At 30.3% G+C, this 13908-nt stretch overlaps 1 protein-coding gene across 1 annotated transcript in view; it reads left to right on the top strand.

Moving 5' to 3' along the window:
• LOC143071185 (mitochondrial import inner membrane translocase subunit TIM44-like) overlaps positions 1–13908 on the top strand; it is a 29852-nt gene that overhangs the window by 5651 nt on the left and 10293 nt on the right. Inside the window, exons 2-7 of the mRNA XM_076245340.1 lie at positions 1226–1366; positions 4072–4161; positions 5267–5344; positions 6378–6446; positions 6767–6916; positions 13473–13542. Coding sequence (XP_076101455.1) covers positions 1226–1366; positions 4072–4161; positions 5267–5344; positions 6378–6446; positions 6767–6916; positions 13473–13542 — 598 coding nt within the window. The remainder of the gene's footprint in view (positions 1–1225; positions 1367–4071; positions 4162–5266; positions 5345–6377; positions 6447–6766; positions 6917–13472; positions 13543–13908) is intronic.

Here is a 13908-nt window from a genome sequence, read left to right as displayed (position 1 = left end):
GTCCGTGACCTTCCACTTTTGCAATCAGACTTTCGACTTGGTTACTAGCCACGCCTGACGGACCTTCAACTTGAAAGAAAATAAAAAATAACTGCAAACCTTTTACCAAAGTCTCCAAATAAACGATCTCAAAACTTATTTTCATCTTTTTTATTCATGACAGCAATCTTCATTTTGTTCAACTGCTAGCTTTATACAGAAAATCGCTGACAAGTAATGTGTAAATTCGAGTAAAATCGTATCTGACTGACAAAAACAACATTGAAAAACAATGGATGCCGTGAAGACAATTACAAAATCTTGTCTGATTCAGGAAGTGAATAGGGATAAATCTGGGTTGTGGCGATCAACTTCTTAAAAACAAATTCCAGGCAGGTGCCAAAATACAAAAACATCTATGGTTGTGAAATATAAACACTAGAATTGAAAACCAAAAGATATATGGAAAAGAAAGAAAGAGTGGAAAATATTTTATACAGAAACTCAAAATTACTGTTTGGCAAATTGTAATGTCAAAATCCATTACAATGTGACTGTATAAATTTTCTTTATCATGATCAGTGATAAATGTTGATAAGGCATGTGAGATAATCATGGCATAATTAGTAATTAAATACCAATCGTTGAGACAACACACCCACACACAGTGACACCCTCCCCAATACCAAAAAAAAAGATTACTTGAATTAATTATATACAAGACAATTACATTCATCATGAACAACCGTGAAACTGACAATGAAATAAGCTAACCTTAATACCAAAAGCACATTAATTTTGTATGGAACTGAGTTATGAAATATTTTAAGTAAAAAATGGACCTGTAATTTAGGTTGTAGACCTTTCAGTTTATAGAGTCAAAGGTCCTGGACCTTCCAGTACCAAATGTTAATTTGAACCCCTGAACAACTAGCAGGTAAACTACCTTGTTAACTAGCAGGCTTCAATAGTGTGTTGGTCTAGTACAAAGCAGGGTTAATATACACCTTACATTACCATGTTTTCTACCTGAATATGCTTATTAATTTGCCACTAGACGTTAAGCAGCTATTCATCATGCTCTATTTGTGACTGAAGCTATGCCAATAAGTGAACAGATCATTAAATAATTTCGTCATGAACTTAAGACAGACAGATTAATGGAAGAGCATCGTATTAGACACAAATATATAATGTTTCATTAAATATCATGAATATCTGATATTATTTTGTTATTTTTTACTAGGTTGTAAGATGTTGTATGTGTAAACATAATATTTATAAAGAAAGAAGATTACACACAGTATCTTTCCAAAGTGCACAGTTATATACACATTTACCATCTTCATATACACAGAATGGAAAACATGATATTAGGTTCTCACAGGTAAATATATTGTACACATGTAAATATTAAAAGTAAAGCATAAACAAAAATAAGTGTTTCGCTACATTTCAAAAGCATGAATTAAGGATGGTTTAGTTTTAAAAAGTCACACAGTCTCAGAATTTGCTGTTCCTTGTATAAAGAATTAAGTTTATTTTGGCCAATAATTTTGTAAAAGAAATTTTTTCAGATGCTAAATATTTATTTTGTACTGCCTTGATAAAAAATATGGTAGACAGCTTATTTAAAATAAAAAATCAGCACTTCTCTTAACACAGAAATTGTTCTAGGAAAATAGTTATCTATGGTAATCATTGTTATTTATGGTAATCATTGTTACAAAAAGTGTTTTGTTTCTTTGGTATGGTATTGTGAATGAACATATTAAACATACGGTTAAGGAAATGTTGACCATCTATCACAAGTTATTCAATATTGTTTTAAATACTGGGAAGGTACCAGATTCATGGACAATGGGAATTATTCAACCTATCTTCAAGAATAAAGGCAATATATATGATCCAAGCTCGTACAGACCAATAACATTAGTGTCATGTCTTGGGAAAACTTTCACATCTATCTTAAATGAAAGACTTGGGGAACTGTCAACTGAGGTCAATCTGATTTCCGAGGCTCAAACAGGTTTCAGAAAAGGTTATAGTACATTGGATAACATATTCGTATTACATTCATTAATATCAATTTATCAAGCGCTTGGAAAAAAACTCTTTTGCACTTTTGTTGATTTTTTGAGAGCCTTTGATACAATCTCCCATACATCGTTGTGGATTAAATTACAAAAGGCGAATATTTCTGGGAAAGTTTTTAAGGTAATATATAGTATGTATAGTGATGTTAAATCTTGCTTAAGAAATGGGAACGAAGTGTCAGCCGTTTTTAACTGTAACATTGGAGTGAGACAGGGAGAAAACTTATCCCCCTTTTTATTTGCTGGAGTCTTTCTTTGCTGATAATGATGTTCAGAACTTGCAAGTTATAGAAAATATTTGCCACAATCATTTGCATATATATATTAAACTTTTCGTTCTTTTGTACGCCGACGACACTATAATTAGAGTCTTTCTTTGCTGATAATGATGTTCAGAACTTGCAAGTTATCGAAAATATTTGCCACAATCATTTGCATATATATATTAAACTTTTCGTTCTTTTGTACGCCGACGACACTATGATTATATCTGAAACGGCCGAATCAATGCAACACGCCTTAAATGTTTTTGAAAGATACTGTGTCCGATGGAAGTTGAACGTTAATTTATCGAAGACAAAGGTTGTTGTGTTCTGCAAACGGAAATCAAGAACATTACCAAAATTTCAAATATTTAACCAGTCTATTGAAATTCAGGATTCATATCCATATCTAGGACTAACTTTTAATTATAATGGTTCATTTGCAACAGCAAAGAAACGTCTTAGCGAACAAGCGCAGAAAGCTCTTTTTAGTCTCTATACAAAGATACGTAACCTCTCAATACCTGTCGACTTACAATTACAACTGTTTGATGCACTTGCACTTCCAATTCTGGATGTGAAATATGGGGATTCGGAAACAATTACATGTTGGAAAAAATCCATCTACAGTTTTGCCGGAATGTGTTGAAAATTAGAACGTCGACACCAAATTTTATGACATATGGAGAACTTGGTCGTACACCAATAGATATCGTAATAAAATGTAGAATGGTGTGTTTTTGGAACAAACTTCTCACCAATGAAAATAAACTTATCAGTATACTTTATCAAATTATGTTCAACTTAAAAGATGATCACACTTTCAAATGGATTATATTAAATCGATCCTTGACAATGCCGGACTAAGCGCTATGTTTGGACTCAGCAATCACCATTAGATATAAATCAACTAAAAATCGTACTGACAGAAAAAATAAAAGATTCATTCATTCAACAATGGCATAGTCAAATTGACAACTTATCCAGAGGAGAATTATATGGACTTTTTAAAACAATCTTTGGCTTAGAAAACTATCTTTTAAAATTAACACCATTCAAACGTAAATATATTTCAAAATTAAGATGCTGCAATGTAAAAATTCCAGTAGAGCTGGGAAGATGGTATAACATTCCAAAAGAAGAGAGGACATGTAATTTGTGTTTAACTGCAATTGGCAATGAATACCATTATTTATTTGAATACAACTCTATATTAGTAAAAAATATCAGAAATCAGCATATTCCAGAGTACTATGTGAAATATCCGTGTGAAGCAAAAAGGAAAGGACTACTGTCATTGACTAATATTAACGTACTTAAAAATGTGTCTTTATTTATTTCAAAGTTAACTAAAATATTATAATATTATAAAGTAAAGTAATATTCTATATATTACATTTCTTCTAAGTTGTTTTATTTATTTCTTTAATTGTATGTGATTGAATTTTGTATTTTTTGTAATTTACCTCTTGTTTCACATGTCAATGTGACGGAGTGTTTTTGAAATAAAAGCATACTGTATATTATTGTATTGTATTGTTTCAACAAGTACATGTATAACCAATGTCTCACAGATTGTGTTCAACTTTTTCATATTTTTGAGAAGACATAGCAAAAATTTGTTTTAAAATATCCACTTACAATGTACAGTGACTTAATGTTTGAGTGTTTCTAATGTCAGAGATCTTTTATTTCTGAAACATATTTAATTATTTTATTTTATTTTTTTGCAGATCAGATATAATTCTGGAGGTGGGAAAAACTTTTTTCAGAATATTTTTGAAAATATTAAAAAGGACTTTGAAAAGAACAAAGAAATGAAAGTAAGTTTCAAACAATATTTGACATTTATATCATTGTATTAAACATGTAGATATCTTCTTAAGGTAGCACAATACAAAGATTTTTCATTCCCAATCAGACACCTTTAAACTGATGTAATTCCACTCATCTTTCTTTAAATTTTATAAATGAGGTACCAAAAGAAAGAAAAAGGATTAATCTTTCAAATTGTGATAATTTCATTATGATATCATTATTACATAATTAATTGTTATGTAATAAGTTGCCATATTCTGATGTTCATATTTGAATGAATTTAGCTTCTTTGTTATTCATAGCATCCCAAAATATTTTATAGATTCTTGCACAACACAGTTTGACCTCCAAAACTGTGTCTCAGATTTTTCCTATTGCATTTCATTCTCTCATAAATCTTCAATGAAGTTTACAACATCAATTCATAAGAGACCACCAAATTCAATTGGGTATAAAATTTGTTCTATTGATGTTTTGGGAAATCTGAGACACAGTTTTGGAGGTCAAGCTGTGTTGTACAAGAATCTATCAAATATTTTGGGATGCTATGAAGAACAAAGACGCTAAATTCATTCAAGTGTGGACATCACAATATAGCAATTAATTACATAATAATTAATTATGTAATAATTATGTCATAATGAAATTATCACAATTTGAAAGATTACTCTTTCTTCTTTCTTTTGGTACCTCATTTATAAAATATAAAGAAGGATGAAATGAATTACATTAGTTTAAAGTTGTCTGATTGGGAGTGAAAAAATCTTTGTATTGTGCTACCTTAAATCTGTATAATATCAACCTTGAACCATTATATATTTGATAATTTTTGCAAGTTAAAATACATATAACATGTAAATTATAAAGTTATTTATACAATGTATATTATAAAAATAATATGAATATTGCAGGAGAACAGTATAAAAGAATTATATTTTCATATCTATTGGCCATGTTGGCATTTTATCTGAGTTAACAAATATATTAAAATATAAGATATTTATAGAAATGGGCATTTTATTTGCTTAAAGAAAATTCTTCAACTTTCAATCCAAAGATGAACTGTTGGAAATCTTTTTATATTGGATATTGGTTTATCTTATTTTACAGGAAAACCTGAAGAAATTTAGGGAGGAAAGAGAGAAACTAGAACAGTCAGATGCACTGAAACAAGCCAGAAAAAAATTTGTATGTATTTAAAAACCACTTTGATGATCGTTTATTATTTTGGAGATTTTGTTTTAATGTAATAGAAACTTTTGTGGTTGTGTTTCCATTTAACTGGCCCAGTCATTATTTCTTATGGTAAATGTACACTGGACCATCTTTTGGAATAGATGAAATCTTTGAAAAATTGTTAAATAAGTTACAATGTTTCTTGTTGAGATAGTTGAGACTTAATAATTGGGATTGTTTTAATTTGTAGGTACAAATTTGGCAACATTGAAATTTTCTAAAATATTTTCCACGATAACATAATAAAATTAGGTTATTTTGAAGCTCTTGTGAATGAATATATTGGAAGAGAAACATTGATTGACTTATTAAATACTTATATTAGTTCTCCTCAGTGAAATAGAGGGAAACTACTTAAAACGTTAACTGTGTTTGTATACCAGATGAAAACCAATATGTGACACATAACAAGACAAATTCCATATACCGGTATACATACATTACAGTTGGTGTCCATTGGAAGGACTGACCATTGGTCCATATTTCATGGCTCATAGGCTTACATTAAGTTCTTATATAAAAATAAGGAGCTGTGGTATGATAGCCAATGCAATGAGATAACTATCCACCAAAGTTCATTTGAAGTGAATGTAAGTAGTTATAGGCAATCATACATACAGTACAGCCTTCAACAATAAGAAAAATTTACTTAGCTACTTACATTGTATATTTAGTTTTTAACAGGTGTGTAGTTATAGGCAATTGTATGTAAGGCCTGCAACAATGAGAAAAATATACTCAGCTACTTACATTGTATATTAAGTTTTTAATAGGTGTGTAGTTATCATTAATTTAGTGACATTTAATCTTATAACTATGTGTAAAGATGAATATAGCTTCTCATTAATAAGGCACTCTGTTTATACAGTTATTTCTTCTCAGTTACCCTATCTTTGGGTTGTCAAGTGTAGCTTTACTTGGGATCTCTTCTGGTTCTGTCATCATCACTCTTTATTTTATATTGTTTTTTTTGTTTATATTAAAGGAAAATATAGAGAAAGAAACATCTGGTCTAAAAGAGAGCTTGAAAGGAGTTAGAGAAAAGGTGTCAGAGGTAAGGCAAATTCCCAGGAAGGACATTTTTAAAAAAATAAGTCATATGACCTTACAACTATTAACAAAAAAGATAAATATCTTATATGTACTACAAAGGGTAAGTTTTACAGTATTTAATCAAACCTCACATTAGAAATTAAGCAATTGCATACCACAAGATCTATGAATATTAGAAATTTTTAGCAGTTAAATTTAAGTACATTCATTTAAATAGATTTAAATAACTTTAAATAACAATCAAATTTGTGTTTTGCCTTCAACCAAATAAACCATTTTTACTATACCTCAAAGTGTGATAACTGTTTATGTTTGTTTTAGACATTTGAAGAAGTACAGAAATCTGATATTGGTAAGAAGGCAGGAGAGATCACTGAAGAATTAGGCAAGACAGCTGGTAAAGCTGCAGAGAAAATATCACAATCTACACAACATATATCTAAGACAGCATCCTATAAAACTATATCACAGGTTTGTCATGTTATATCTAAGACAGCATCATATAAAACTATATCACAGGTTTGTCATGTTATATCTAAGACAGCATCATATAAAACTATATCACAGGTTTGTCATGTTATATCTAAGACAGCTTCTTATAAAACTATATCACAGGTTTGTCATGTTATACATTGTATCTAAGACAGCATCATATAAAACTATATCACAGGTGTCATGTTATATCTAAGACAGCATCATATAAAACTATATCACAGGTTTGTCATGTTTATAGAGAAACTTTCACAAACTACACAACATTATCTAAGACAGCATCATATAAAACTATATCACAGGTTTGTCATGTTATATCTAAGACAGCATCATATAAACTATATCACAGGTTTGTCATGTTTATAGAGAAACTTTCACAAACTACACAACATATATCTAAGACAGCATCATATAAAACTATATCACAGGTTTGTCATGTTATATCTAAGTCAACATCCTATAAAACTATATCACAGGTTTGTCATGTTATATCTAAGACAGCTTCTTATAAAACTATATCACAAATTTGTCATGTTTATAGAGAGAAACTCTCACAATCTACACAACATATATCTAAGACAGCATCATATAAAACTATCACAGGTTTGTCATGTTATATCTAAGACAGCTTCTTATAAAACTATATCACAAATTTGTCATGTTTATAGAGAGAAACTCTCACAGTCTACACAACATATATCCAAGACAGCATCATATAAAACTATATCACAGGTTTGTCATGTTATATCAAAGACAGCTTCTTATAAAACTATATCACAAATATGTCATGTTTATAGAGAGAAACTCTCACAATCTACACAACATATATCTAAGACAGCATCATATAAAACTATATCACAGGTTTGTCATGTTATATCTAAGACAGCTTCTTATAAAACTATATCACAGGTTTGTCATGTTATATCTAAGACAGCATCATATAAAACTATATCACAGGTTTGTCATGTTTATAGAGAAACTTTCACAATCTACACAACATATATCTAAGACAGCATCCTATAAAACTATATCACAGGTTTGTCATGTTTATAGAGAGAAACTCTCACAATCTACACATCATATATCTAAGACAGCATCATATAAAACTATATCACAGGTTTGTCATGTTAATAGAGAGAAACTCTTACAATCTACACAACATATATCTAAAACAGCATCATATAAAACTATATCACAGGTTTGTCATGTTTATAGAGAGAAACTCTCACAATCTACACAACATATATCTAAGACAGCATCATATAAAACTATATCACAGGTTTGTCATGTTTATAGAGAGAAACTCTCACAATCTACACAACATATATCTAAGACAGCATCCTATAAAACTATATCACAGGTTTGTCATGCAACTCGTCTAAACATCAACCCAACAATGTTAGATCTGTAAATTTGCTTTCGCAAATTTTTGGTTCTTCCCTCGCCGGGATTCGAACCAATGCTACTGTGATATCGTGACACCAAATCGCCTGCACTGCAGCCGTCCCGCTAGACCACACGACCACCTGGGCTCTCAAAAAAAGAGCTTTCGGTGGGCATGTGTTACCTTTCCACGTCAGTTTTAATCTAGCGGCGTACTACAGCACATGATATATAAGGCATGAAGATGTTATGACACAGGTTTGTCATGTTTATAGAGAGAAACTCTCACAATCTACACAACATATATCTAAGACAGCATCCTATAAAACTATATCACAGGTTTGTCATGTTTATAGAGAGAAACTCTCACAATCTACACAACATATATCTAAGACAGCATCCTATAAAACTATATCACAGGTTTGTCATGTTTATAGAGAAACTTTCACAATCTACACAACATATATCTAAGACAGCATCATATAAAACTATATCACAGGTTCATTATGTTTATAGAGAGAAACTCTCACAGTCTACACAACATATATCTAAGACAGCTTCATATAAAACTATATCACAGGTTTGTCATGTTTATAGAGAGAAACTCTCACAATCTACACAACAAATATCTAAGACAGCATCATAAAAAACTATATCACAGGTTTGTCATGTTTATAGAGAGAAACTCTCACAATCTACACAACATATATCTAAGACAGCTTCTTATAAAACTATATCACAGGTTTGTTATGTTTATAGAGAGAAACTCTCACAATCTACACAACATATATCTAAGACAGCTTCCTGTAAAACTAAATCACAGGTTTGTCATGTTATATCTAAGACAGCTTCCTATAAAACTATATCAAATGTTTGTCATGTTTATAGAGAGAAACTCTTACAATCTACACAACATTTATCTAAGACAGCATCATATAAAACTATATCACAGGTTTGTCATGTTTATAGAGAAACATTCACAATCTACACAACATATATCTACAACAGCATCATATAAAACTATATCACAGGTTTGTCATGTTATATCTAAGACAGCATCATATAAAACTATATCACAGGTTTGTCATGTTATATCTAAGACAGCATCATATAAAACTATATCACAGATTTGTCATGTTATATCTAAGACAGCATCATATAAAACTATATCACAGGTTTGTCATGTTTATAGAGAAACTCTCACAATCTACACAACATATATCTAAGACAGCATCATATAAAACTATATCACAGGTTTGTCATGTTTATAGAGAAACTTTCACAATCTACACAACATATATCTAAAACAGCATCATATAAAACTATCACAGGTTTGTCATGTTTATAGAGAGAAACTCTCACAATCTGCACAACATATATCTAAGACAGCATCTTATAAAACTATATCACAGGTTTGTCATGTTTATAGAGAGAAACTCTCACAATCTACACAACATATATCTAAAACAGCATCATATAAAACTATATCACAGGTTTGTCATGTTTATAGAGAAACTCTCACAATCTACACAACATATATCTAAGACAGCATCATATAAAACTATATCACAGGTTTGTCATGTTTATAGAGAGAAACTTTCACTATCTACACAACAATATATCTAAAACAGCATCATGTAAAACTATATCACAAGTTTGTCATGTTATATCAAAGACAGCATCATATAAAACTATATCACAGGTTTGTCATGTTTATAGAGAAACTCTCACAATCTACACAACATATATCTAAGACAGCATCATATAAAACTATATCACAGGTTTGTCATGTTATATCTAAGACAGCATCATATAAAACTATATCACAGGTTTGTCATGTTTATAGAGAAACTTTCACAATCTACACAATATATATCTAAAACAGCATCATATAAAACTATCACAGGTTTGTCATGTTTATAGAGAGAAACTCTCACAATCTACACAACATATATCTAAGACAGCATCCTATAAAACTATATCACAGGTTTGTCATGTTTATAGAGAAAAACTCTCACAATCTACACAACATATATCTAAAACAGCATCATATAAAACTATATCACAGGTTTGTCATGTTTATAGAGAGAAACTCTCACAATCTACACATCATATATCTAAGACAGCATCATATAAAACTATATCACAGGTTTGTCATGTTTATAGAGAAACTTTCACAATCTACACAATATATATCTAAAACAGCTTCCTATAAAACTATATCACAGGTTTGTCATGTTTATAGAGAGAAACTCTCACAATTTACACAACATATATCTAAGACAGCTTCATATAAAACTATATCACAGGTTTGTCATGTTTATAGAGAGAAACTCTCACAATCTACACATCATATATCTAAGACAGCATCATATAAAACTATATCACAGGTTTGTCATGTTTATAGAGAGAAACTCTCACAATCTACACAACATATATCTAAGACAGCATCATATAAAACTATATCACAGGTTTATCATGTTATATCTAAGACAGCATCCTATAAAACTATATCACAGGCTTGTCATGTTATATCTAAGACAGCATCCTATAAAACTATATCACAGGTTTGTCATGTTATATCTAAGACAGCATCATATAAAACTATCACAGGTTTGTCATGTTTATAGAGAGAAACTCTCACAATCTACACATCATATATCTAAGACAACATCTTATAAAACTATATCACAGGTTTGTCATGTCATATCTAAGACAGCATCCTATAAAACTATATCACAGGTTTGTCATGTCATATCTAAGACAGTATCCTATAAAACTATATCACAGTTTTGTCATGTCATATCTAAGACAACATCCTATAAAACTATATCACAGGTTTGTCATGTCATATCTAAGACAACATCCTATAAAACTATATCACAGGTTTGTCATGTTATATCTAAGACAACATCCTATAAAACTATATCACAGGTTTGTCATGTCATATCTAAGACAGCATCCTATAAAACTATATCACAGGTTTGTCATGTCATATCTAAGACAGCATCCTATAAAACTATATCACAGGTTTGTCATGTTATATCTAAGACAGCATCCTATAAAACTATATCACAGGTTTGTCATGTTATATCTAAGACAGCATCCTATAAAACTATATCACAGGTTTGTCATGTCATATCTAAGACAGCATCCTATAAAACTATATCACAGGTTTGTCATGTTATATCTAAGACAACATCCTATAAAACTATATCACAGGTTTGTCATGTCATATCTAAGACAGCATCATATAAAACTATATCACAGGTTTGTCATGTCATATCTAAGACAGCATCTTATAAAACTAAATCACAGGTTTGTCATGTCATATCTAAGACAGCATCCTATAAAACTATATCACAGGTTTGTCATGATATATCTAAGACAACATCCTATAAAACTATATCACAGTTTTGTCATGTCATATCTAAGACAGCATCCTATAAAACTATATCACAGGTTTATCATGTTATATCTAAGACAGCATCATATAAAACTATATCACAGGTTTGTCATGTTATATCTAAGACAACATCCTATAAAACTATATCACAGGTTTATCATGTCATATCTAAGACAGCATCATATAAAACTATATCACAGTTTTGTCATGTCATATCTAAGACAGCATCCTATAAAACTATATCACAGTTTTGTCATGTCATATCTAAGACAGCATCCTATAAAACTATATCACAGGTTTGTCATGTCATATCTAAGACAGCATCCTATAAAACTATATCACAGGTTTGTCATGTCATATCTAAGACAGCATCCTATAAAACTATATCACAGGTTTGTCATGTCATATCTAAGACAGCATCCTATAAAACTATATCACAGGTTTGTCATGTTATATCTAAGACAGCATCCTATAAAACTATATCACAGGTTTGTCATGTTATATCTAAGACAGCATCCTATAAAACTATATCACAGGTTTGTCACAGGTTTGTCATGTTATATCTAAGACAACATCCTATAAAACTACTGTGGATTCATTTATTTTCTTGGAGACCAAATTCAGGGTTTGAGGAAAACTTCTATATTTAATTTTGTGGTTTTGGCAAACTCTGTATACATTCCCATTGAAAATTTACAATTCTTTGAATATTTAAATTCGTGGTTCCTTTGTTCCCACAAAATTAAACGAAAATTGGTATCTAACGAATGTTAATGAATCCACAGTATATCAGATCACAGGTTTGTCATGTTTGTAGAAAATGTTGTCTGAACACAGTTTTACCGGACTTAATTCAATTTAGATAGATTTGATATAAATGTGTATTGAAATCATTAAATAATTTGTTCTATTTGAAAATTATTGTCAAGGTTATTAATTTGACAGATCAATTGTCCAGTATACTGATTGCAATTTATCCAAAAACATAAAAACTAATTAGAACTTACTTAAACAATATGCCTTATCAGCTTGGGGCAAGATCTTACGTAAACTTAATTGGTATACATTTTTTTTAAGCGGTTACTTTAAATCAAAAATACTGTTAAATTTTAAGATTTACTTCATCATTTAATATTTTATCTTATATTGCTTTGACCTATATCTGAATGTGCATCTTCCATTGTTTAAGGCTTAATTTGTCATACTTTTAACGAAATGCCAACTCAAAAATTGTGAAATGCAAATCAACATCTGTGTAACTTTATTTATATTTGATGGTACGAGTTACAGGCTTAATCATTTCAAATTGAAACACTGCATTATTTTTGAGACATCAAGAAAAAAATAAAACAACCATCGTATCAGACATTTTCAATTCAACGTGATCAAAAAGTTTTTTTTTTAATTTTGCAACCTAAAGCTATAAGAAGATACGGTGTATTGGATTATTAAAAGTCAAACTTTGCCAGGAATCCTCACAGCCCAGCTTTATAATGCCAAAGGACAAACTTCAATTCATCTTATTATCAAACGTACATTTGTAGGGTACTACGGATAAGACCTTCGAACATAAATTTAAACTACCGGTTAATCGATCGAAAAAATTATCAGAGTAGCCGGTAGGCAAAAATGTACGATTTGACAACACTAGTATAAATGTTTTTTCAACATTAGCAATGGGAAAATAACAGAAAAAAATAATATTTAAATTTTTTTGTTATATTAATAATAATTTCTTTGTAACAGAGTGTTAAAGCTGTAAAAGATGAATTTGATGAAACCACTTTATCAGGAGCAACACATTATAAACCACCAGGTTAGTATATATACTTGTTTCCAGTTATTGTCAAGCTTCAATAAAATATCAATGAGGTATTTGACACATGTTTTTTTTATGCTCCTCCTATGATAGTGGAGGACCATTATGGTTTATAGTCTCTGTGTGTCCGTTTGTCTGTCCCTATATTAGGTTAAAAGATTTTGGTCAAGGTAGTGAAGTTATAGTCAGAACAACTTGAAACTTAGTGCACATGATCATTACGATGTAAACTTTCTAAATTTTATGCTAAATTACAGGTATGACCCTGATTTCATGGTCCATTCAACATGGAAAAGTGATATGAGTTTTGTACCTCCTAGTAAGCTTGATAATTTCATCCAAGTGCACTGACTGGCGATTCTA

The sequence above is a fragment of the Mytilus galloprovincialis genome, chromosome 4, assembly GCF_965363235.1.
Source record: "Mytilus galloprovincialis chromosome 4, xbMytGall1.hap1.1, whole genome shotgun sequence".
In the NCBI taxonomy this organism is placed as follows: Eukaryota; Metazoa; Mollusca; class Bivalvia; order Mytilida; family Mytilidae; genus Mytilus; species Mytilus galloprovincialis.
Note: the sequence above shows the minus strand (reverse complement) of the source record. Positions and strands in the feature narration are given on the sequence as shown.